Source organism: Nelumbo lutea, chromosome 3 (genome assembly GCF_056320005.1).
Source record: "Nelumbo lutea isolate HS-2025 chromosome 3, American lotus-T2T, whole genome shotgun sequence".
Taxonomy (NCBI): Eukaryota; Viridiplantae; Streptophyta; class Magnoliopsida; order Proteales; family Nelumbonaceae; genus Nelumbo; species Nelumbo lutea.
In genome coordinates, this window is record NC_142686.1 from 4,184,902 (window position 1) to 4,211,794 (window position 26,893).

The following is a 26,893-nucleotide window of genomic DNA, read 5'->3' on the forward strand; positions in this document are numbered from 1 at the left end:
TTCCTTCCCTCACCTTCCCACTTTCCTTCATCCCCCTCTCACCCATCTTCGGAGATCTGCCTTCTAGCACAGATGCATATTCATGGGTTACAGGACATGGAACAGAAACGAAATCTAGAACCAAAGACACAGGAGACATATTAGTAGCACAAACCGAATTCACTTGGTTACTTGGGATTGATGGACAAACTAGAAAATGACTGCTCCCGGCCTCCCTCTCTTGTTCCAGAGGTTGGTAAACATCTGTCTCTCTTAGTTGGTTGAGAAGTACTTCTGTCCTATGGTCAACCTGGTGATCTTTTCCCTCTACCCCTGGTTCACCCCTAGATGGCGTGTTCCTACTCAGCTTCTTGTTCTCCCGGTTTACCCCTTCTGATAATCCTTGCACACTCTGTAATCTTGGAAATGAGTTGACTCGAATGCAATCTACACCCTGAAATAAGCTTGCAATATTCCACCCATCCAAGTCACCACCAACACAACTCCCTTCGAAATAAGCTTGCAATATTCCACCCATCCAAGTCACCACCAACACAACTCCCTTCGTCGTTTACACTGCCCACGCTAGTACCATCAGTAGAACGGACCCCCGCTTCTTCATCTCCTTCACTGCACTACGCCCAACCTTCGTCCTTCTCTTCCCTCTCTTCAATTCGTTCCCTAGCCAATCTAGGATTCAGCCTTTCTGAGGAGCATCACAGTTGGCTATGCTCCTTCAAACTTCGCCGGGAAACCCACTGCAACACCGGTTTCTTCTCCAACTTCCGCTGTTGCGCATAAGCCTCCCCCTTTCTAATTGACTTGGGACGATGATAGACCATTACCATTGTTTATCAGCGCCCCAAGGGAAAGCCCTTTGCCCCAACCCACGTGACAGTTTAAGTTATCACGTGGGTCCTTCAAATGGATCCCCCTTTCGGAGTTATGCCCACTTGACCCGCCCGCGTGACCTTTTAAGTTGTCATGTGGGCCCTTCCAAAACTGTCCCAGCTCAACCTTCACCCCACCAGACCCACCCGCCATCTTCAACGGCTCAGACCAGACCTTTCGGCTCCCCAACCCATTCTGCCTTTTTGCCACGTCAGCAAAGGAAGAGAATCCCGCCATTAAGTTGTTTAATTCAAACCTGTTTGAAATGTTTTCATTAAAAAGATTTATTGTCGTTTGGTTTTCCCCAACTGGCTCAGTAACCCCAAAAAAACATTTCATCTGTTTCACCTTTTCAACTCCCAACCTAAGCCCTCCACGTGTCCACCACCCCGCCAGCTCATCATCTTCTACCTTAGGAACACCTCCCCACCACGACCATTCAACTTCAGAGGCCACCCACACCTTGTACCAGGCTTCATCCGAGCATATTTCAATGACCCTCGGCAGGTTCTCGTGCCTAACACCTGCAACCTGTAACTTTATCAGCTTTCATCAAGATGCCTCCCAGACAATGCACGATGTGTTCAAGAACAGAGTTCCGCCAGAGGTGAAATGGAAGGCCTACAAGCTTCAGTCGGACACAACCATCTTGGACTTCGACTTCATTGCATAATGGACTCCATTTCTGAACCTGTATCAGAGCTTCATCCACCACTACTGCTTTAAAACTTAGCTCCTGGTCGCCTACATCAAGCACGGCTTTCGTCTCTGCAAAAGGGAACAGCATAGCTTCACTCCCAGATCCTAACTCCCCTGCCACTGTACACAGAACCCTTCACCAGTCTGTCACTCTTCTATCGGCCACTAACACTCTTCTTTTCTTCCACTCATCCTTCCCTGCTCCTACCGATAATCTTCGAAGACTCGAAGTGCAAGCAACCACCACTTCAGTCGAAATGCCCTGCACTTCTACGCTCCCAGAGTAACTAATCGAAACTGTCCCCTCCTGAGCTTTTTTACCCTGGTCTTTGGATTTTTGACTATTTCTCTTCACCCCCTCTTCTCTCTTCACTTCCAAGGCTACAAGAAAAGACTTTAGCACCTTCACAAAGTCCATCCACCCTTTCCGTAGCCTCCCTTCTGGCACACACAGCAATTGCTTTCCATTTGTTCCAAAAAACTCCACCACAGAGATAAACCATCCCTTTCTGCTTCTTTTCAACTCTGTTACATATTTCTTACCTGGGACAGCCATTGAATTTGTCCATCTAGTCACCTTGCCAGAGTTGATAGCCCCATATATGAAACCTTTCAACCAGACCATGACCTCCTTTGACACCAACACAGTCGCCTTGTTATTCTCTCTGATTTTCAATACGTCCTCACCTTTGATCCTTTCCTCTTCGAACTTGAAAGTCTTGGCTTCGACCAACACCTCAGACCTCCACCTTCCTACTAGTCTGAACCTTCCCTCGTCCTCCATTCTCCCTCTTCTCAAGTCTAAGTAATGAACCAATTTAGGTCCAAAATAAAACATGTTTGTTGAGATCATCAGAAGCCGGATTAACAGAAGTAAAGATGGATTTAAAATAAATTAATAAGGCTTCAATTACCTCTGGGTCAGGGCACCACTCACCATGAGAGTCCTTGAGCCAATATATACCATTCTTGCGCTTCCGATTTATAGCTGAAATATGGAAGTAACTCTCTCTGCCGTTCGCAGATAAAGGTGAATGGTTCATTATATAAAGGCAGTCGACAATTAAAATCAAGCTGATTATCGCGTAGGAGTTAGAACAGATAAGATAAAGATGCTATGTATTTCGTCATTTTTTCAACTCCAAAACTAGTTCTCATTGGGAATTTGGGATCGAAATTGGTGGGCCATCTACCAGGTGCGTCTGCCCGTCTGCCCAACTGTTGAACCAGTCTGGCTCTTGAACATCAATCGATTATCTTTTGGAATATGGGAAGCCTAAGAATAAGACCTAAAAGTTGAAGCAGAGATAGATTTTTCACAGTAAAACCAAACAAAAACCTTCAAATTCTTAATCCTGTACACGTTTCATTTTTCAGCCAAAAGTAAGTTTGTTACTTGAAGAAATTCAATTAATTAGAAACTTAGTCCCAAGAATCCTGGTTAATTTAGGTCATATTTGATTCAATTTTCATTATTTTTCAGATGAAATTCTAAAATGAATAAAAGTAAAAATAAGTAAAATAAAAATTATTACTATAAATCAAACACCCTTTCTATGAATCGCCCCATTACCTAACCAGTCTTTCTGTAAGCTTTAAAGCAAAATTTTGAATGTCGTTCGTAATTGTGTGTATCAGGCACGGAGTAATCTATCAATCACTATTTAGAGTAGGGGCATCAATGGATCGGGTTTGGGTTGTATCCTTCTGAATCAAAACCAATTTGAATAGGTTGGATGGATCAATAGGACATTGAATTGAACCAGTCCAGAGTTAAATGGTTCAAAGTATTAATTCGATTGGACAAATGGATCAGGTCCATTAAAAGAAGATAAAGAGCATGGGTGTCAATGGACCAGGTTTGGGTTGGACTCTATTTAAATTAAAACCAATTTGAGGGCGGTCCAAACAGTGAATCAAACCAGTTCAAATTGGTCCAAAGTATTCATCGGGCTGAATTGGACCTGATTAGACCTGTTCATGGGCCGGGTAGCCCGATGGTCCAGCCCGGCTTGGCCCACACCCCGATCAGGCTTGGTCATGTAATTAGACCCACGGGCCTAACCTCGGGCCTAACACAGTAAGTCCGACTGTGTTACGGGTTAGGCTCGGGATTTGTCAAAAAAGACCGACTCAACTCACTATTATATATTTTATAAATTATGTATTTTGTATATCATATAAAATATATAAATAATATAATATTTATTAAAATATATATATTTATAATTTAATATATACATTTTTTCTTTATAATTTCTCTCTCACTCTCTCTCTCTCTATTCAACCACTTAAGCAGTAATAACAACATGGGATAAATTTCAGGCTCGGGCTTGAGCCTTAAAAAAATCTATTAATAAAGCCCGGCCCGGCCCGACCCATGAACAGGTATATCTGGTCAATTGACAGCCCTACCGTCGGCGACAACTCATCCGATCTTTCTGCAGTTCTGCTTATGTGTCCTGCGGAGCTCATTGGTGGACCCACTCAGCAAAAGAAAGATTCGTGTCATTCGCAGACAAATTAGCTACAGCGTTGAACGGTAACCGTATACGTTTCGCTGTATCAGTTGGCACCGGAACCGGCGGTGGCAGTGAAAATCGGATGCCCAAAGCTGATTCCGCCACGTTTCAAGTTTCAACGCAATAAAAAAAAATGCATTGACAGGTGTGTCGAAAATGTACTGTCACTCACTCCGAGTTGGTTTTGCTCGTAGCCGTAGGATAGATTGCTGCTGATCGGGTCGATTTCCAGAGTTCCAGTTCCAGGCATGGCTACGGAGACGAAGGATAACGAGAGTATCCATGCGAACACTGAGGTCAAGCTCATACACCAGGCAATCCAGCAGCTCCTAAAGAAGAACAGAGCAGACCGGCAGAAATCCACTGGCAATAGCTTGGTCGCAGCCGACGACAGTGACTATGATGATGATCAGATGTTGCTCTCTAGATTGCTTTCCCAGGTAATTTAAGCCAGTCTCCTTTGTTGTTAAGCATCTAAACGTAAGTTGAGTGTCCATATACAGTATAGCCATGTTAAAGAAACATACATATCTCTGTTATACGCATCCTTTTTAACATTCGGGGCTCCCTTTTTCCCTTTTCTCCCATGATCAATTTCTTCCCCCCCCCCCCCCCCCCCCGCCACCTTTTTCTTCTTTTTCTTTAATTTGTGAATTAAAGTTTTACCGACTCTTAATTTTGGTGAATTTATATGTCCTGTATTCAGGATCTGGCATTGCTTTGTGTATGTAATTTGTTAGAAATTCATTCATCCTTGTGTTACTATTTTGCTGTTATTTTGGATTTTATAATTTTCCTCAAGGAGCGTCATGAATCTGAAACTGAGTACTGGAACTTATAGATAATACATCTCTTCTTCGGTAGAAAGGAAAAAAAAAAAAAAGGAAATATATTGTTACGTGTTAGATAATACATTTTTTCGTGAGTACCAACCGTCAATGGCCCTTCCCTCTGAGATTCCCAGGATTAGAAACCAGTCGTCGTTTATTGCCTAGCTAATTCTGCAAAATAATCCTGAATGTTCACATGGACTGTAGGCTTTGAGTATTAAGGATTTTGGTTGTTGGTCAGAGATTTAGTTCGATACATCTGGAATTATTATCCATGTCATGAGATTCATATTTTGAGTTTTTTATCTGTTAGGTGTTGATATTAGTCTTATCCCTCATTGCTTTGCAAGTGCAACCAGATTATTTTTTTTGTTTCTTTACTTTTAGGGGAGGGGGAATTTGGCATTATATTATGCTGTAGATCCATAAGTAAATAGTTTTTTACATTAGCTAAGTTCCATATTTGACCTAATGGTTGTCCGAATTCTAGAGTTAAAGAAATTATTTGCTAATGACAAATAACTTCCAGACATTTCAGAAACACAATTAGGAATCTAACTGTTCTTGTTTATGGTCTAAATTTAAAGCATTGATTTCCTGATCCACTAGTATGAGAAAAATTCACATGAAGGATCAAGTTGAGAGGTGCCGTGTATCTACAATGGTCGTATTATACTTCCCACAGAAGCTGTTTAGTCCATCAAGTTTTTTATATTAAGAGAGTCCCCAAACACCATAACCTTTTAGTCATCCTGCATTCACAGCGACATGAATGCCTCCTTCAAAGCCCAACATTCCAAAGCATCTGTCATCGACACCTGAGTTGGGATTACAACACTCCTCAAGAAAGTCTTGTATTTAGCAATACAAATGCATGCATCTGCAACTTTATGCTTCTTGAAATTACATCAAGTTAGACACATATATCTATGCTGTTCACCTCTAACTCCCTGCCTTTCTTCCGAAAATTGGATCTCCTAGCTCTTTCGCAAACACCTTCTTGATTCTTACGCTCTAAAACTACCCTAATACTATCACAGTAAATCTTAAATTCAAAATTTCTTCTTCAACTGCTTTCTTATTGCCTGCACTCTCTCAGCTAGTTATCTAAGCCTTTATCCCAACTACATGGGTTGGCTGCATGAATCCTGTTTCACCATTCAGTTCTCATTAGTTCCATATCCATTGATAAATTATGAGTGTTTAAATCATCTCTTGCTACTTTACACCATATCCTTTTTGTTTGCCCCTATCCCTTCTAGCCCCTTCAACTTGCAACAGGTCGCTTCTTCTTAGAGGTGCTGTAGCTAGTCAATATATCATTGTCACATTTTAACTTTATCCTGATTCCACCCAAATTTAGTTCCAAATCACATATCTCTTGCCAACAAGCATCTTAATAATAGTTGCTCCACATTTTCAATCTCAAAAACAGTTGATATCTGACATGCTTTCACAATGAATTAGAGATATCCTTATAGACAATGAATTAGTTAACAATTTCCATACTGAATGTTAGAATTCATGGACACATTCCAATAGTTCAGAACTTTATCCATAGAATAGGCAGTTTTGATTGCGAAGCAGCATTTCCATTCAAGCATTTCTCCTAGTTTGACGCTGGCTATTTTTTCTCATCCATGTCTGACCCTTTGGAATAGAGAAGACATGCAAAACTGTGGTATCTCAATAAAGAAAGCTCAGATACTTCCTTTAAAAAAAAAAAAAATTGAGGCTGGACCTGTTTTCAAATTGGTTATGCATTGACATCCATATTTCAAATGTTCCAATTGAACCTTAGGCTATGATTGCCCTGATGTGTTAAGGGGACAAACAACACTTTCACCATAAAAGGGGCAAAGAAATAGATCAACATTTCAGTGTGGAATTGTTTTCAGTTCCCATTTCTTGGAAAAAAATGGAGCGTACCTACATAATGAAGGAAAACAATGTTTGCAGTCTTAGGTCTTAAAATTTAGGGAATTGTCTACAACTCACTATGAGTTTTTCGCATTTCTCTTAAACTCTCAACTTTTCAAAATGTTTAAAACTCACCATGTCACTAACTTGACGTTAAACAGACTAATGGGTGTTAATATATTACTATTTTAACCTTCATAGATAAACATAAAATATATACATATATATTTTAATATTTAGACGTGAAAAAAAGGAAAATTTTCAAAAAATATTTTCAAATACAAAATACATAAAAACATAGAAATTACAAAAAAATATAAAATTTATAAAAATTGCAAACAAAATAAAAAAATTATTTTCAAATTATAGAAACTATAGAAATTGAAAAACAAAATTAGAAAATAAAAATTGTAGAAAACATCAAAAGTTATAGAAAAACACAGAAATTGCAAATAAATAACAAAAAATACAGGAAAATTTATAGATTGTAAAAAATAGAAAAAAAAAACAGAAATTATAAAAAGCATTGGAAATTATAACAAAACACTAAAAATGCAAAAAAAAAAAGAAAATTGAAAACTGAAAAAGACAAAAAAACTCGAATAATATAAAGATTGGATAATGGTGCACCCTTTTCCTCTAACTCGCTATTTAAGGGTAATTTGGTCATGAAAATTGTTATTTATGCTGATGTGGACACCTCTATTAAGAAGCATTAACGGTGCACTAACAGAAGGTGAGTTTTGGAAAATAAAAACTTATTGACATGGTGAGTTTTAGACATTTTGAAAAGTTGTGGTGAATTTAAGAGAAATGCTGAAAACTCGTGGTGAGTTTTAGACAATTTCCCTAAAATTTAAACCCTATTAGGAAAAAAATTTGTTGAACTAGAAGTTTACTATGTGAATATTAAGATAATTTATTACAAAATTAACTAATAATTAGGTAATAACTAATAACCCATAAAGATAAGATTTTGGAGAAAGCTTCACTGGAAATAAATGAGCAAAACTTTAGAAATAAAGATATGTTTTGATGTAGACTTTTCCTACATGTAAATTTCACCTTTCCCTTTTCTCAGGTTTTCCGTGAGAATATGCATATGTCTATTGGATATTGAACCTGTAGCCAGTGAGAAGAATATATAGAATAGCTAAATGTGGAAACTCGTGTCATATCTAATAACCAATGATTTCGGTGTTGGTATTGACTTCATAATAAAGAATAACTTCGGAGTACTTCTATCTTTCACTCAGACTACATACATTTTCCAAGGTTTTCAAATAAAGACTGTAAAACTATACTCGATGAAACATTGGTTATGAAGATGTGGATTATAGACATAATCTGTTACAAATTTTAATTCTCCAACTCTCTGTTCACTCCTAAAACAGCTGGAATCATTAAAAGAGGACAATGCTTTGAAGCCATCTGAATCACCAACAGAAACAAAAGACTTACCCTCATCTGCAGTAGTTAAAGTAGGGGTAAAAGATGAGTATGTAAATATACCAAGTAATGGAAGCAGAGGAATGGACAGTGAAGAGATATTGGAAGAGATAAAGAAAGTGAGGAGACAAAATTCTCTCACTCACTGGCTTCTTTCTATCATGATTTTTCTCACTGCCGCTTGGCAGCTATCTGAGGTCTCACTTATTCTGATGGTTAAGGATAAATTAAGCCACCCTTTTAGATCAGTTGGAAATGTGGTCACGGGGATGATAATGGGTAGGGGCAAGAATGAGCGGGATGCAGAACAGAACACACAGACTGAAGCTTCTTCACTCCCCTCTCTAAAAATGCCAGAGCTTCCGCGTGTGGATTTGCCAGCCTTGGGATTGAGCAACGAGGATTAAAAGTTCCTGACTTATTGGATTTCGAATCTAAAGCCAAGGGTGGTAAGCCATTATCTATTTCAAGTCTTGATTGAAGAATGAGAAGATGAAAACCTAGCAGGATATCATTTTGCTTCATTGCATTCTTGTATGGAACCATAAATATGACGACACTTCTTAATTCCTGTGCAGCATAAATTCTTAATTTTCTCATAATTGAATGTTTGTGAGGGGATGCAAGTGGGTTTGGGAGCCTTTAACAGTTGATACACACATACACACACACAGATATATGATTGATTATAGTAGTAAAAGTAGTATTTCTACTTGTTTCCTCTCCTTGCTTTTCCTTCTTTGGCTGGTGGTCACTGGGCAGCAATTAGAACTTAAATTGGGACTGGGGGGTTCAGGGCCTTACCAAACGATGCAAGCCGACACCTTCAAATGGGGTGTTGGGCTGTCGGCCTGAAATCCTGGACTGATGCTACGGAATATCTATCTCTATATGGGACCATCACAACCAAAACAGACTGGCACAGCAACAAATACAACAGGCTCACAGATCCAGACTATCTTTTTTTAGGAAACCCCGTAGCCCAGTTTCATTCATCAACCACTCGGAAAGTCCATTGGAGTAAGAGACCAGGTGAAAATTCTAGAACTAGACACCGCAAACTGAGCCGAAGAGCATGCAACTTGATTCGCTGATCTAGAGCTGTAAATAACCGAGTGAGAAGTTGGATTAGGAACCCTCTGCAATTCTAATGCATTTGACGATGATCTCAGCCCCTGTTGAATCTTCAGTTGCCAGGGAGTTAGAGGCAGGAATTGGCATGCACCTTGCATATACAACCTTACTGCAAGTGATCCCGAAACATCAACCCGATACCAGAGGTACTGTGGGACTTGGACCGCCTTAGCCGCGACCAGTCTCTTGGTAAAGCAGAAGGCCCACAGAGAGATCATATCAATGAACAATAATTTAGGCTGTGTTTGGTTTGAAAGAAAAGATAGGGTTTCCTTTCCTTCCCTACTTTTTCTTTCAAACCAAACACAGCCTTAATGGATACTTGGTAAAAAGTGTCAGGCCGCTGTTGTATACACATAAACCAGATATGTGACTATTACAACAGTCGCAGATCATCTATACAGTCCAACCCTTTGATATATGGTCTATTATTTATGTCTGATCGATGTCGATGAACATATAGAAAGCTAGAAAAGTACATTTTAGTTAGAGGCCCTTCATTATTCATGCATCATGTAAGGTGGACGGGGATGGAAAATTGTGGCCCACGGCAGCTGGTGCCTGGTGGGTGGACGTGGATTGACCGAATATTCATTCTTAACGAGGTGAATGCAGCCTTAGGCCCACCACCGCTGAGAGGCCCTGGCCCTGCGTAATGTTACAGCAATAACAGTCTGATTTGATCCGACTCTGAGGCACCTACGTTGTGTTTCTCATTCTGTCTCTCTTACACGCACAAAAAAAAAAAAAAAACTCTGGCTGTTGGTCCTGTTCCTGTGGAGCGGAACCGTAAATGATGGCAGAATTCCAAATGAGTCATTACCAAATCTAAAAAACATTTGGGCCGTCCATCCACTGATCCACATCCATTTGGGGAAGGTGAATCCAGTTCTCCTTACGCTAGTAGGGATGGAAATTTTTTCCATTTCTTCGATCCCCGTGGCAGTCCGCTCTGAATGGGGTAAGGATGGGGATGATTTTCCCCCTGTAGAGATGGGGATGGGGAAATTTTCATTCCCATTAGCGAGGACGGGGAGAGCACTCTTTGCTCTGTGGTGACTTCGATCCTCGCTTCATGGGATCCTCACTAATATATATATATATATATATATATATATATATATATATATATATATATATATATATATATATATATGTAAATATGTAAATACGTAAATACGTAAACATACATCTATATATTAATATTTTTAAAAATATGGTTGAATATTTTTTAATACGATTGTAAATGTTAATTATTTTATTTTTATTTTTTAAATAAAATAAAAAATAAAAACAAAATGGTTAGCATTATAAAAAATCATGGGAATGGAGATCCTCACGAGGATAGGATCCCCATGGGGATGGAGATAACCTTGTCCTCGTTAGCAGGGATGGGGACAGGGATGAGAGAGGTTCCTTGTCCCCACCCCACCCCGTTTCCATTCCTATCTTACACGCATTGTCAAACTTCAAAGAATCCCAGCCCTGCTCTCAACAGTCTATGTTGTTGAATACATTCTTGGGAATGTCACATTACCAGAGTGGTGTAAAAGAGTAATTGCCTCCTATTTCCTTTTGATCAAAAGGATAGACATGAGCATATGAATGGGTGAACGTATTCAGCCCTTAACTCTCTCAACAAGCCTCCAACAACTAAAGTTATTGAATTTGAATCGGATCAGGCAATATCCAAATTCGAATTCGATTAAAAAACCTGATATCCGAATTTGATATGATATTCAAAAGATGTGGAAAATTAATATCCAATTTCAAATTTGATTAAATATTCAAAAATTTGATTCAATTCGAATTTGATTAATTAATTATTTTAGATAATTAATAAGTATATAAAATAAATATTTTATTGATATAAAGTATATAAATATATAAAATATTTATAACTTAATTATCATATATAAATTATATAAAATACTTTATATATTATATACAAGAATTAAATAATCAGTTGAATTCTGATATTTATTGAATCAAATTAGGTCATATCTGAATTTGAATCCGATTAACTATTCAATAAGAATTCTGATATTTTTTGAATATCGTTGATACCCCTATTAAAGTTATCCCGCCCAGCTTAGGCAAGGGGATTTCTACCAAAGCTTTAGTATTGTTTTGTCTCTTTTTTTTTCAGGTGCATTGATAAAAAGGCCCAGGAGAATAACTATTATTAACCAATAAGACTCTTTTTTGGAATAAAAGAAAGTGTTCGACTAGGATGCCCAAAAAGGCATGATACCAGAAAGATTTATAACCAATCAACCAGTATCATAAAAGTCTTAACCAATCAATTAGAATTTATGCTGGGGGATTTTCGTTGGTCAAAGCTTTTTCAGCATCATAGGTTTTCCTTAAGGATCTTTTCTTTTGATTTTTTTTATCTTGAGAGGGAGAAAGTCAATCTATGGGATTTTGGTTCTGATTGATCAAGATACCCATGTTTTTTTTTAGATTTATGTAGAAATTTTATTTTTTTGGGGTATCACTTACACGAATGAGCAAGACCAAGGTGGGTAAATAATTTTTCCATTTGGGGGAAAGTTGTCAACAAGGATCAAAATTTCGTCACGTATCGACTAATATATATCATATCAAACCTTTCTAATACGCCCCTACAGGGGGTGTTTTGGGTCAGTGAGTGGTTTAGGGGGTAGATCGGCCTTAAACCGACCCCTTTGAACCAAATTCGAAAAAAAAATAAAAACAAAAACAAAAAAATAGTACCGGTACAGGTCGATATGCTCTATCAGTGTATTGCCTTATAACGATATTTTGAACCTTGATTGTCAATGCTTGGACAGAAAAAAAAAATTTGTCCCTTTTAATAATCTATATATTATATATATTAAAATCGGTCCTACCATGTCAGCACATCTCTCCTTTGAGAGAAGTTATTTATCTATTTTCTCCTTTTTTTGAATTTTTTATTTTTCTTAATTCCATGTCATTTTTTAAACAACCAACGAAATGCACTCTCAATAACCTAAATAATCTCTTCTCCTAAACTACCTCCCCCACGATCCTCCACTTTCTCCAAAATTATCTCTAATTCTTATTTATCTTATAAATTATCTCTAATTCCAATTTATCTCCAAAACTATCTCTAATTTAGTAGAGATTTCTCTCCTAAATTATCTCTAATTCCTATTTATCCTCTCCCATACTTTTTATCTATATCTATCTAAAGAAAGTTTGAATAAAAAAAAATAATAAATATTTAAATGTTCTAACAAAATTATAAAATAACTTTAAAATATTTATTAAAAATACAAAAAATAATATTATATTTTTACAATATATATCACGAAATTATGTACTAACAATTTAAATTATACTTTTCGGGATTATCAATTTAAATGTTTTTTAAATATTTAATAATATTTATTTGCTTTAAATAAATAAAATTAAAATAACAAAAAATTTTAAATAATTTATAGATTATTTAAATAATTGAATAACTAAATATTTATCATATCTAGATTTTAAATAGTTAAAATAACGAAATTATGTAATAAATTTAAAAAAAATCTTCAAAGTAGAAAAATAAGTATAACAAAATATTTAAATTAATAATAATTTAATATATCACAAATTTAATAATGAAATTATGTAAACATAGTATAAATTATGATTTTATGGAAAATTAAATTTAATAAATAATTAATGTTTTAAAATTTAAATATTTTACATATTATTTAAGTATTTAAAATAACTAAATATTTTAAATAACAAAATATTTAACATAAATAGATTTTAAATAGTTAAAATAAATAAATTATGTAAAAAATTAAAAAATATATATAAAAAGATGAAAAATAATTATAACATAATATTGAAATTAATAGTAATTTAATATTTTTATATAATATTATAAATAATTAATTCCACTTATATCAAGTATTAATTCAAGAAATAACTTTTAGAAAAAAATAATATTTAATAATAATAATTTTAAACTCTTAATCTATATTTATTATATAATTACATATACTAAAACTAATATTTATTATCTTTTGTGATAAATGTATTTTCAATAAGTATGTATAAATTTAATTTGTTAAAGTTATTTAATAGAAAACTTTTAATAATTATTGGAGATTAAATTACTATTATTAAAATTTTTAAATTTAATTTATTGTACATATTGTATTTATTGTGTTTTTTATAAGTTATTGATTCATATTTAGTAGAGATTAAACTATTATTTGAGATTATACTATTCATTGACTAAGTTAATATGTTTTTAGTACTTATTGTATTTTTGTAATTTTTGTAATTATTGTATTTTTCATTATCAATATATTTTTAATAATTTTGTATTTTTGCTATATTTTTTCAATAATTATGGGAGATTAAACTATTGTTATTTATTAGAAATAAGACTATTAATTTAGCTAAAATTATGAGTGCTCATGATTGGTTCGGTGCGGTCGTAAGATATTTGGCTAACCAAATTAATCTGGTTAAGTTAGGGAGTTGGTCAGTTGAAACTGACTAACCTTTTGCGAAAATCGGTCCACTCAATTTGTATTGGTTTGGGTCAATTTTTTTGTTTGGTCAGTTTGTTCAAAAGATTTAAACTTGAAAATTTAATTTAATTTTAAAAATTACAGTGTGATTATTAAATAATAAATTTAAAAATTAGATTTATGATATTAAACATTTTAGACTAAGAAATATGGGAAATTTTCCATTTTTTATATTAAAAATTATATTTAAAATATTAAATATTAATATATATACATGGTTAGGTCATTCAGTTTTGGTCGGTTTACAAATGGCCCAAGTGGAACTGATCCAACTTGGTCGAATTGGAAAATTTTTTAACCAAATCCAACCTAAAATACTAGAAAACCGACGAACTCGGGTCGAGTTAATTGGGTTGGTTGGTTTCATCAGTTTGAAAAATAAACTTTACTAAAATTAATTATTGTTATTTTTGTATTATAAAAATTTTATTAAAAGTAGTATATAAAATATGAATAATTATTAATTATTTAAAATTTTAAAAATATAAAACAATTGTGTACTCTTAAGTGTTTCTATTAGGTTCATTTAGGGATGACAATTTTTCCCATCCCTAACAGGGACCTGAGTTCCCCAACCCAATGGGGCTAGGGATGAGGATTGTTTTGGCGGGATAGGGGCGGGGACAGGACGAGGATTAATAGGAATCCCCGATCGAGATCGGGGTCGGGATGGGGATTGAGGTCTCCACCCCACCCCGACCCTGATTATATATATATATATATATATATATATATATATATATATATATATATATATGTGTGTGTGTGTGTGTGTGTGTGTGTGTGTGTGTGTGTGTGTGTATTAAATGTTATTTATATTAAATATATTATTATATTATTTATATTATATTATATATATATATATATCAAAACTTATTTAAAACATTATTTTTAATTTAAATTTTTTTTGTTTATTTTATAAATTTATTTTAAAAAGTACTATTATCTGAAAACATGGATTCAGGTCCCCACGGGGAACCCATCCCCATCAGGGATCGGGGATGGGGGTTAATTTCATTATCGATGTTGGAGCCTTAGGCACACAATTTCATTAAGGAGTGTTTGTTTTACCCTTAGGTCTATGATTTTTTATTCCAAAAATACCCCTAACACTTTTTTTCTATAAAAAACAAAATTGAACAAATGTAGCCAATAGAGTGGTTGCCCATGTCTTATTAAGGGCAAAAATGGTATTTTTTTATTTTCTTCTGATTAAATTTATTTAAATGAACATTAAGGTCAACAATGTCATTTTCTACTGCCATCTAATGGAAGATTGATTAAATTCATTACAAATTAATAAGTGGTGTTTTAGTAAAATGCTAATTATAGGGTAGATTTTAATAAATCCATGAAACTATAAGGGGTATTTTAGTGTATGACCCTTTTTATTATTTAGCTTTCTCTTAATAAATCCCGTGTATCACACGGGTCCCCGCTAGTGCATTTTTATAGCTAAAATGGTCATTTGCTTATTTACCTAAAAAATAGAAGAACATGGATAAATATATTTACCAAAATAAATATTACCTAGAAAAATAAGTAAATTTATGTAAAACGAATGAGACCTAAAAGAGAAGTTAAAAGCAAAGAAGAAGAGGATCAACATTCCGGGCAAGGCGGCTCATAAATTCAAATGACCCCCCCACCCCACCCCCCACACAAAATAAAAAAAAAAGGGTCCCCGTATTATGGGGTCTATGACAAATACCCCCTTGTACTTTGTTTTGCAACAAAGACCTCGTGTACTATGATCACGAGACAAAGTGAGATGATGGAATGCGTTAAATTACCAAAATACCCCACTAAACTTTTTCTATTTTATTTTTTTGCTTTTTTTTTTCTTAAAACCTATTTAACCTATTGTTTTGCCTTTCTTCTCTTCTTTTCATCTCCCTCACCGTTTCTCTTTGGCCACGTGGAGAACTAAAAGATGAATACGACCCGTCAGTTCAATACCTCATAACTCGGAAAACTGCACCTCCTCTATCTCTTATTCTCTCAGAAAAAAAAAACAGAAGACACGGAAAGAATGAATGACTGCGCCTCCTCCATGAGGTTGGTGTTGGCCTATAAGGGTAATTAATGTTTTGTCAATTTTGCATTCGTGAATTGTGATTTTAGTATGCAAATAGCTAAAAACAAATAAAAAATATGGCACATGGTACCAAACCAATCATTAATTCTATAAGCATTTAGGAGTGAAACAGATGCAAAGATGGTTTTAAGTACCTCTGATTCGTTTTCTAGTTTGAGCTTGTTAACCAGATATTTTGTCAACAATCGAACTGTCATTCTCCCATGACAAGATTAATTTACGGGGGGAAGGGATAAATGCCGTTGATTAGACGAGGAGTTGTTTTAACCAATAACCACGGGTTTCCTTTCAGAAAATTAACATAAAGCACAGACGTACAGAAAAGGAGGGAAAAAGAAAGAAAGAAAGAAAAAGTAACAGACTTGCTTAATTCTTAGGTAGCTCTTGGGTATCTGAGGCAAGAAGGATTCTCTTGTTCCGCATTGAGTAGCAAGGTGCAATAGATTAATTAGAAGCGACACTAAATCAAAAAATGAAAGAGAGAATAGGGTCTTGGGTTTCTTCCATTATTTCTTCATGATCTGATTCTTCTATCTATTTAGTACTTACTGATTTTGTGATGCTTGGAGAATAAACCAAACACCGGATTGCATTCTCAGAGGAACCTCCATGACTCTAACATCTGAGCTCGGACCGGCAACGTCTAAGGCCGGTTGTTGAAACTGTTGGGCGTAATAAATTGCAGGCAGCAGCATCGGAGAACAAGAAGAGAATGAAGCTGTTGGATTCCATGGGTTAGGCCTATATCCCCATGGGACCTCAGGTTGAGGAAAACTCAAACTGGTCCTCAGGTGCGGCAAGAACAAAGGCGTATCGATGATACTGATACCACCACTAAAACTATTTGGACAATGACCTCTAAACTCGTTCATATGGAAGAAAGGATTTAATAATGGTTTAACTTGTTGTGTGCTGCTGCTAATACTACTGCCGCTGGGTGGTAATAGATCGAGCTCCACCAATCTGACTGTTGGAGTGGTTGGTTCCATCTGATTATGGTTAAATTCGGTTCTTCCCATCACGTAATTACCAAATCCCAGCTGAAGCCAACCTTTGTCTTTTTAATCTTGTTGGAAATCCTTGGAGCTGGAACTGGCTTCGTTGAGACTACTGGTTTTGGAGTCGTCTTCGGCCATTTGACTGACCACCAGATCAGATTCGGGGGAGAGAGAGGAGAGAGGGAGAGAGAAAAATGTAAAGGAATAGACAGGTGGGATCGGAAGATCGGAAAAGATGAACAGTGTTTTTCTCATCTAATTTTTATAAGAATAGTATGAAGATTAAAAGATATTGTAACGTCCTTTTTGGACGGAAGGGGGTTTTTGTCTCACAGTCATAATACAGAGGGGTCTTTGTTAAATTAAAAAAAAAAAAAAAAAAAGCAAAGGATCTTTGTCACAGACCCCATAATACAGGGGTCTTTATAATTTACCCAAAAAAACAATGTCTTAGCGAACTTGAGCATATTACAGTAGTTTGGGGGAGTTTAAAGCCTATTCATTTTTTAAAAGTTGTCGGTGAATAAGCAGGAGTGTAGTGTGGGACTCTCACTCTCCTCTCATTCCACTCTCCCCTTTTATTATTATTATTTTCTGATATATAATATGCACACTACTATCCCATTATCTTCACCTTTCCTAGCTTTTTTCCCTTTATTTTATATATAAAAATATTTATTTATTTATTTTCATTCCGTTAAAGTGGAAGCGGTCCACTGAGTGACCGATACCGACACTCTTAAAAGTGCTTACTCACTCTAAACCACATTAACTAAGACTATGTATGAGAGTAATTAAATTAAGATTTTAACATTCATCTTCACATGTAGTATTATTATTTACTAATTACTATATTACAATATATGCCCCGGCCTGAGAGGTATTTTATATCAGCCGTTGGATTAGACTCTACAAAGAGAGATAAACAATTAGCAGCTCGATTCCACTGATACTAGGGAAACAATCCAAAGAAATTGCCGTATTTCACAAAGACCGAAGAAATGGTTTTAAAAATGAATAGCACAAGTATGCATTTCATTTCAACACAGGATCTTCAACCACTCAATTGGTTTCTCTTCCCATAAATCGTGAACGTGGATCACGCTCCAACTCCAAGAGTCCCAAGTTCAAGTGTTCAACAACAACGTGGCCTTGTGCGTGGAACATGACATCATGTCTTTTGCCTCAATTCAAACATAATCATGTTCCTTTAATCCTTTTCCTTTTCCTTTCGGCCACATGACAAAATCCTCGTTCCATTGTTCCATTTTTCCTCCTTCATTGGACTGAAGCAACCAGAGAAGCATAATAAACCAAAATCCATCTCTTCTCTATTCACAAAATTGCCCAAGTTATTGCTTGAATATTTTTTTTTTTTCTCTTTTCTTCGGACCCAACAGTAGTGGCTTCTCTTCTTGTTCTTTCTTCTTTTCTAGATCTCTCTACCCTTTAAAGCGAATCCATTATTGACAAAACATCTTGCTTTTACTTTATAATTCCGAATATCTTTTGTTAAAAGACAATTTCAGCTCTATCTTGAACAATCGCAGAAAATCCAATTCCACAATACTTTATTGGAAAAACTTCCGCCCCCAATACCCAGTTCATTCAAACTTCACAGAGAAACTGGAGTATCTCCTTTGTTATAGTTCCACTTCCACCTCTTCGTTAGTCATTACCACACATGGAAAGATTAAGAACCAGAGAATATCCTCCTATCTCCACTCTTCTCCTCCTGCTGCTCCTCACCTTTTCCTCTGCTGCTGCTGCTTCTAACCAGTCTCCCATCAAAACCATCAGGATCACATGCTTGGATGGATGAAGAAATCTATCAACCCATCAATCAATGGAGTCACAGGCAAGGAATGCAACCCTGTGTCAACTAAAACCCCCCAGTCACAATCAATCTGCTTTACCGACAATGCCGAGTTTGTTGATCAGGATCCTGGACACTCATTCGAGGCTGTCCAAGAACAGGTTTTTGGATCCAGCCTCATTCCTTCTATGTCAGGATTTGTCGAACAAGCTCTGACAATGTCTTCCAATCTCTCAGACACTGATGAAAGGATTCAAACCCGAATCTGTACCCATATACGCCTCCCTGGTGCATGAATTCGCCGTCTTTGATCGATGGTTCTCTTCGATTCCCGGGCCAACCCAACCAAACAGGCTATTCGTCTACTCTGCAACGTCTCATGGTTCCATCAGCCACGTCAGAAAGCAGCTAGCTACAGGCTACCCACAGAAGACTATCTTCGACTCCCTCCATGAGAATGGATTGGACTTCGGTATTTACTTCCAAAACATCCCCACCACTCTCTTCTACAGGAATTTGAGAAAATTGAAATACATATTCAAGTTCCATCAATTCGATTTAAAGTTCAAGAAGCATGCCAGAGAAGGGAAGTTGCCCAGCTTAACCGTGATCGAGCCGAGGTATTTCGATCTCAAAGGGTTACCTGCCAACGACGACCACCCTTCTCACGATGTCGCAAATGGGCAGAAGTTAGTGAAAGAGGTTTACGAGACCTTAAGATCGAGTCCTCGATGGAACCAGACCCTTCTGGTGATTACCTACGACGAGCACGGTGGGTTCTTCGATCATGTAAAGACTCCCTATGTGAATGTTCCCAACCCCGATGGCAACACAGGTCCTGCCCCTTACTTCTTCAAGTTCGATCGCCTGGGAGTTCGAGTGCCCACAATCATGGTGTCCCCTTGGATTAAGAAAGGAACCGGTTCAAGTTCTTCCTTTTCTTTTTTTGTTTTTTTTTTCCTTCTCCAACCTCCGTAGCTCGGATCCTTGAATTTGTGAACTTCAAATTTACCGCCCCCGCCCGCCCCTTGTTCATTTTCCTTTTCCTGCTGCCATACTAATGGGGATCCGTTCATATCTCGTCTGCAGTGATCAGTGGCCCAAATGGACCTACTCCAGACTCAGAGTTCGAGCACTCTTCAATACCCGCAACAATAAAGATGTTCAACCTCTCCTCCAATTTCTTGACGCACAGAGATGCTTGGGCCGGGACTTTTGAGCAGGTCGTGGGAGAATTAACCTCTCCTAGAACTGATTGTCCAGGTATGAATATTGATTTCTCAGAAGAGCTTTGTTCTAAAAATTATTACTTAACTAGGACAGAGACTAATTAACAAGTGGGTTTTCTTGGCGGAACTGCTAAAAGAGGTGCTACCGGACGTGGCTCCTTTAAGAAGAACAGAAGCCAAAGAAGAGGACAAGCTATCGGAATTTCAGAGTGAGGTAGTCCACTTGGCCGCTGTTCTTAACGGTGACCACTTCTTGAGCAGCTTCCCCGACGAGATGACGAACAATATGAGCGTTAAAGAGGCTCATGATTATGTGAAGGGCGCTGTATCCAGATTCATAAGGGCAAGCAAAGAAGCCATCAAGTTGGATGCAGATGAATCTGCCATAGTAGACATGAGATCCTCTCTCACCACTAGATCAACTACGCTTCGCCATTAGAATTAGGAGATGGAGATACTACCCTTCTGGTTTACCCGTTTTACTCGATGATAGTGTCATCCCCCTTATTCTAAAATATATAAATTATCTTAAAGGAAACAGTAGAACAGAAGTTATCGAAGCTTGCCATTCATGCTCTTTGTAGTCCTATTTCTGCGATTTTTAGACATCACTGACCGATCTACCGACACTGCGCAATGAATCTCTTAGCTACTGAGCCTGCATTGCTGGACGGTGGCCACAGCTTTAACTATAGAAAAGGATAACTTCATTTTAACTGCAAAAAAAGAGATAAATCCTTGAAATAAGGAATGCCAATCTCTTGTTCAGGGGTTATTCCATGAGCGATCACTGACCACTGCACGACACAAATTTTCGCATTGATAATCCAAGCAAACTGAACGGACGTAAGGATAAAAAGAGACAAGTCCGCTAATCGGGTCGCCTACCCGGGCGCCAGCAGCGAGAGCCTAAACAAGTAAACAGTAACTGGGATAACCCTGTTATCCAGATGACACGACTCAAGATTCAACCCACATTAACAGCGGTCCGAACAAGTCGATGAACATAACAAATAATTGTTTCAAAGTCAAGCATAAACGAGAAAAAACCAGGGATCATCTTCCCACGTTCAATTGCAGAAAAGAAAGAATCTGCTCCTCTCCAGAAATATTAAACCTAATTTAATCATTGAAAAACCTGATTCGATCCATTGAATGATTAAATCTGGTGGCATTTGGTTCCATTGCAACAGATCACCAAGGGGCGCAGTTCCTGATAACAAGATGTAATAAATATTGGAAAGGAAGAACACAAAACAAGCAAGAAACCATGGAAAACTCCCCAATAATCTCACAAAGTCTAAAAAAAACTAAACTGAATCAAGCAAACCGATTCTAGTCCCAGACATCCCAACCAAACATCTCCCAATCCCCCCAGGTCCCCCACACTCCCCACTCCCCAGGTGATCGTCCTCAAATTCAAGCATAGTTCAACCGGAAAATGTCATTCAGCACATAAAAGCTTCCCTGTGGGGTTGGCATCAAATGGAACATCTGCATGAAAACACAAGGAAAAAACGAAAACTGGTTAGAACAACAGAGGAAACAAAAGCAATGCCAAATACAAATGACAATCAGAGACTACTTTCCGGTTGAGAAAATTATAAAACGATTTGTTGCTATAGCCTACGAGCAAGACACGAACCAAAAAAAAATTGCGAACAGTGTTTTGGACCATGTAACTAGGAAGAATGATGCAATGATAAAAACTCGGGCTAACAACACCAAAACACATTCTAAATTGGAGTCCAACAGCGATCACTTTTTTCTGAAATGATTAAAAGGTAGTTCATGATGCATCTGAACTGCTTTCAACCCTAACAATAAGCAGACATCCGGTGGTCATTTGGACCCATCCAAGACCACATTCTGGGGGTATGATAATCATATGGTCGAATGCTCTTGCACAAACGACTTTGTTTATAGAAGGGCTCTCTGGAAAACTAGTCACAAAAGACACTAAAGATGGCTTTTATTGAATGAGACAGACTGTCAGAGGACAGCAAGCTCTGACGAGAATTTAGCTCCGGATAACCTCATCAACAGTTACATATATAATCAAAGAAAAAGGGAACAGGTTGCTGCAGCCTTATAGTCTTTACCATGAGACTAGATCATGATTCATGTAATGGGGTCTATAAATCGCAAAGGGCCATCAAAAAATAATAACTCTAGGTTTTACATACAACTCGAGTAAACTTGCATTTTTTCTTTACATATCCCAAATAGAATAACCATTAGGAAGAATTGTTTTGGAAAGATGAAAGGAAATTATGCAAACCCAGCAGTATAAGAGCAAAATTCTGTTGATTGTTAATTTCAATTAACAATTACAAATGCATAGTGCAAAAAAAAAAACGGATGGTGATGACACTAATATATTCACTTCAGATCTATACTACTACTAAAAGTGTAAATGCGAGTGTAAAACTTTAATTTGACTAAAACACTCCAATTTCTGAATTTGATCCCTCTTTAATTGTAAGGACAGAAATATAATTTAAAAAAAAAAAAAAAAGGAAAACACTTCTCCTCATTCAAATGATACAAGTACAGAAATGATACAATGGCCACTAAATTGTAAGTCCACCCCATGCATACCAGTATATGACTATACTTGAATATATACACACTGTATAGTACACAACAAATGACCGAATTAGCACAACCACCACAAAATTAGCAATAGACAAAAGACCAATAGTTGTAGTATCTCTTGCATTGAGCAACACGCATGCGCTCAAATGATTGGGATAAGAATGAACTACATTCACTCATACAAATTTTCTAACATGAAGTTCAGAAGGGTGTAATTGAATCAAAATACCAGGACATTACATACATTTAGAAAGTAATCCATATGATTTTTGTATAGCCAGCTCAAAAAGGTGAGGGTGAGACTTTGACTTTGTTGAGATGCATTGTATAGAAAATATTTCAGAAAAGGAAAAGGACGCATCAACAAACTCAATTACAAATTTAGGATCTGATAAATGCAACAAATAAGCTACCTATGAGATGCAAACTTTAAAGAAGGACGCATTTGTCTCACAAGTACCAGCATTGTTCTAGCATTTAATTTATTGTAGTCCGTCCTGAAAGACTTCATAATACCACTACTGAAAACAAGAGGACTTGCCACAAGATGGGAAAAGTGGGAGAGCGAACTTACTACAACATCCCACAACTAAGTTGGGAATAAACAAGTTCACATTGTTTTCTTCAAGTATATATTTAAGGTGATATGCCTTCAGCCTTCCTGGAAAAAAATCAGCTATCCCCATGTAGTAAACAGTGTCCAAGCTTTTAAGAATGAGCCTCCACAAAACCAAAGCATAACCAGGAAAGATGAGAAAAATGGGAGAGGGAACCTACTACAACATCTCATGACTAAAGTTTGGGAATAAACAAGTTCCTGTTGTTTTTGTAAACTATACATACAAGGCAATAAGTCTTCCTGGAAACAAATCAGCCATCCTCATGAAGCTAACAGTGTCCAAACTTTAATGAATCAGCCTCCACCAAACCAACACATAACCAGGAAACTCATCAAAACTAGCAAAATATATTGGCATGAAAGTTTATGAATTAGTTGAATGGAAATACCAAAAATATGCCAATACCAACAGCAACAGGTAAATTCACTTGCAGTGACAATAATAGTGAGGGCCGTTGATGGTCACAAGACTCAACCTAATAGCAAACAGAGAGGTGGGATCCTTAGATTTGATATAGGGATTTAGGGGTTTGCTCCTACTGTGAGGCAATTATCCCAAGGTATGATTAGGTACCTTCTTACACTTGCTTAGAATGAATTATGAAAATTGTACTTGTATGGTAGGGCAATTTTCCTCAGGGATGAGGGAATTGCCAGTCAAATGAGGCAGTAGTTAAGGATATATGCAGCTGGATATAACTTTAAGCTAGAAAAAAAAAATTAAGGAGTATCTGAAAGCACGAACATTCCAAAAAAACAACAAATATTCAAATAAATTCAAGAAATGCCAAGAGTTAATCAAGAATGCGATAGAAATATCCGGGAAAGAACAATCAGATCTAAATGCAAGAACTAGAAGAGTAAAGTTAGACCTTACGGGGTAGAAGATAGAAGAATGAAATTAAAAACCCTTCAAGAACATCAATTCCTCAAAATTCTGTCTTTACTGCATAAATCGATAGGAGAAGAGGTCGACAGTCTTTTGTATGTTTTTCTAATCCTACTAATTTTAAGAAAATAAATGAGCAAAAATAACAACATATAGCAAATGCAGCAGCAATGAGATGAGAAGCTTGTGACAAACACTACTGAACCTGAATAAAGAAGAAACCGCAAATCTGACACGGAACATTAACAACTGTAAATATTCAACTCAAATGGAACAATAATGCCAACGGCCAACGATTATTGGATGGAAAATAAATGGAGACAAACATATAAAAGTTTTTGGTGGGAGAGAACCGGGAAGAATCCATATTACACAAAGAGCACAAATAATCTCCAAACCCCTACACAGTCAAGTCCAGTTTTGAATCAACCAAAAGATCAATCATTGATGGAAGTAGCAAAACGCATCAACCAAGACTTGATATGGACCATGATCAAGTTCGAAGGTCACAACTGTGAGGAGTACGCCAAGCAGAAGCAAGAAAAATCAAGTCCGAACAACTGCCATAACAATAAGGAACGCAGAAACTGCTATCCAGATCTAGTCAGATGAACTCCAAATCATCTCTACGTGATAAAAATCAATCAGAAACAATCAAGTTTCGTATTCAATCATCGGCAACAGATCGAGTATAAGATTCCCAAAATAAAACCCTAAAAACCCACAGAAGCATTTATGCGAAGCGAAAAGGATATCAGGAGACGCCACGATATATACCTGACTGAACTTGAGAGCGTGCTGTTCGCCGGCGAGCTGGAGATTGCCACTAACGAAGACGAGCATGCCGCCATCAGGGCCAGAGGGCTGGCAGTCGACGGTGGTGATGCTGTGCTGGCACTGCTGGAAGGGGAGGCCGGTGAGGTGGGTTACAATGTTCTGAGAGCCCTGGATCTTCTGGCCCTCGAATGTGAGCATTGATCCCTCCTGATACAAGTTTGCCAGCCCTGCCCGGTTGGCATCGAATGTGGAGTAGTAATGCTCCACAAATGCCTTCGCTACAGAATCCGGATCCATCTTCGCCGTTAATCGTAATCCACGGCAGCTCACCCTCTTACACTCTAATACTCCCCCTCTCTATCTCTCTCTCTTTCTTATAGTTTTATAGGCTTTAGCTTTGGGTTTGCAGCTGCGGGCGGCCGGCACAAAGGGAAGAGACACAAGAAGGGATATTTTCTCTTTTTTTTTCTTTTGTACTTTCGTTATAAAAATTAAAAAAAAAAAACGGTCATCGCCCCCCTAGTCTTCTCGGACACGGACCTGCCCTCCCGGTTCCCTAAACAGATTATAGACGTGTAATTCGGTCTACAACTCATCAATCGTACAGATTCAAGGAATGGCAAGGTGTCTGAATGTAATTAGGCGATCGTTCAGGCATTCAGACCCAGACCTGTCCCTCAAATAATTATTATTATATAACTCTGCCGCTGCACCTGGACTTGGAGGATCAAGACAAAGGGCGAGATTATGAATTAAAATACAAAGGGGGAAAAATGCTAACCAGGGCGACTAGAACCTACGTTTGCAGTTTGGGCACTTGGAGGATTAATATGACCAATTAGAAAGGGTTTAATTATGAAAAGGTATCGCATTTTGGCTTTGATCAGAAATAATTAAAAATAAATAGGGTCTTTTACACATGGGATCTATAATCGTATATGAAACACATGTGACATTTTGATCCAATAATTCCATAGTTTAAAAGGAAAATGATGATTCAGCACAGGCTCAAAATTTTTAGGCCCAAAGTACAGTTGGAATGGGTGTCGGTTCGGAATTAATGTTAATTCATGCAAGCGCATTGATATATAGAATGGGGGTTTTTGAATTGTCACTAACATACCATCCCCATTGTTATTGCGGCCAATTCCAAGTTGTTGAATGTTGATAGAGAATAATATTCAGTTCATATGGTTTGGAGTCAAATTTGAAATAAGGGTACAAGCTATTTTTGCTGAAAAGGAAGTGATGAGGGCAGATTTGGCCTTCCAGTGAAATTGTGACATGTGGCACCTCGTGACAACTAGGAAAACATCTAGTCAACAAACTTACAAAATTGGTGACACACCCGAGCATCAGTCTGGCCGGCCTGGCGTGACCTGCATGCGGCCAGACGCGCGCCCGCACGGCCTGACGTGCGCCCACGCGGCCTGACGCGCAGCACACACGACTTGCGCGGTGCGCGCGCGCGGTACGCGCGACTGCGTGCGCGAATTACGTGCGGCGTGTGGCCTGTGCGACCTGGCCGACCTGGACCAGCCTAGCGCATGATCCGACCAAGCCGCCCATAAGGCGCCCACCGACAAACTTGGCCTAGACACTGACCCGCTGACTGACACAGGCGCCGACCTGACGACCTGGCCTAGACACTGACCCATCGACTGACACATGCACCCCCCTGACAACCCGGCCCAGGCGCCGACCTGGCCGCCTGACACAAGCGCCAACTTGACGACCTCGAGGAGTTCACCACCGTACCCTGGTTCTGACAGGATGCGACGAGTCTTACCGTTTGGAGGCTTTTTACCCACCTAACCCGCGACGACTCCGGTATATAAAGACCTCACCCCCCAAAGGGGAGGGGGATGAAAAAAGGGAAGTAACCCCTGCTCTCTAGCTCT

General features: G+C 37.5%; 3 protein-coding genes and 1 long non-coding RNA gene across 4 annotated transcripts; 2 read left to right on the plus strand and 2 right to left on the minus strand.

The window, feature by feature from the left end:
* The first annotated feature begins 4,163 nt into the window (after positions 1-4,163).
* Positions 4,164-8,892, plus strand: LOC148862455 (uncharacterized). The gene is made up of 2 exons (XM_088980542.1): positions 4,164-4,531; positions 8,236-8,892. Exons 1-2 carry the CDS (start codon positions 4,340-4,342, stop codon positions 8,695-8,697), a joined length of 654 nt encoding a protein of 217 aa, XP_088836668.1. The 5' UTR covers positions 4,164-4,339; the 3' UTR covers positions 8,698-8,892.
* A 9,711-nt stretch (positions 8,893-18,603) lies between these two features.
* Positions 18,604-20,669, plus strand: LOC148862456 (non-specific phospholipase C6-like). The gene is given in 5 exon segments (XM_088980543.1): positions 18,604-18,860; positions 18,863-19,121; positions 19,123-19,802; positions 19,970-20,143; positions 20,247-20,669. Coding segments are annotated over 5 exon segments (1,527 nt in total). The 5' UTR covers positions 18,604-18,748; the 3' UTR covers positions 20,549-20,669.
* A 561-nt stretch (positions 20,670-21,230) lies between these two features.
* Positions 21,231-25,345, minus strand: LOC148862457 (nuclear transport factor 2A-like). The gene is made up of 2 exons (XM_088980549.1): positions 24,993-25,345; positions 21,231-21,603 (listed from the first exon to the last, which is right to left on the minus strand). Exons 1-2 carry the CDS (start codon positions 25,287-25,289, stop codon positions 21,529-21,531), a joined length of 372 nt encoding a protein of 123 aa, XP_088836675.1. The 5' UTR covers positions 25,290-25,345; the 3' UTR covers positions 21,231-21,528.
* Positions 23,261-23,655, minus strand: LOC148862458 (uncharacterized). The gene is made up of 2 exons (XR_016110608.1): positions 23,551-23,655; positions 23,261-23,427 (listed from the first exon to the last, which is right to left on the minus strand). It is a non-coding gene; the product is annotated as an uncharacterized LOC148862458 (long non-coding RNA).
* Positions 25,346-26,893: the final 1,548 nt, after the last annotated feature.

Bases quoted from the DNA above. Each gene is read 5' to 3' on its own strand.
- LOC148862455 (XM_088980542.1), top strand. From the start codon at position 4,340: ATGGCTACGGAGACGAAGGATAACGAGAGTATCCATGCGAACACTGAG. The intron at 4,532-8,235 runs GTAATTTAAGCC...CTCCTAAAACAG, and splicing joins TCTCTAGATTGCTTTCCCAG to CTGGAATCATTAAAAGAGGA.
- LOC148862457 (XM_088980549.1), bottom strand. From the start codon at position 25,289: ATGGATCCGGATTCTGTAGCGAAGGCATTTGTGGAGCATTACTACTCC. The intron at 21,604-24,992 runs GTATATATCGTG...GTTTTCATGCAG, and splicing joins ACGCTCTCAAGTTCAGTCAG to ATGTTCCATTTGATGCCAAC.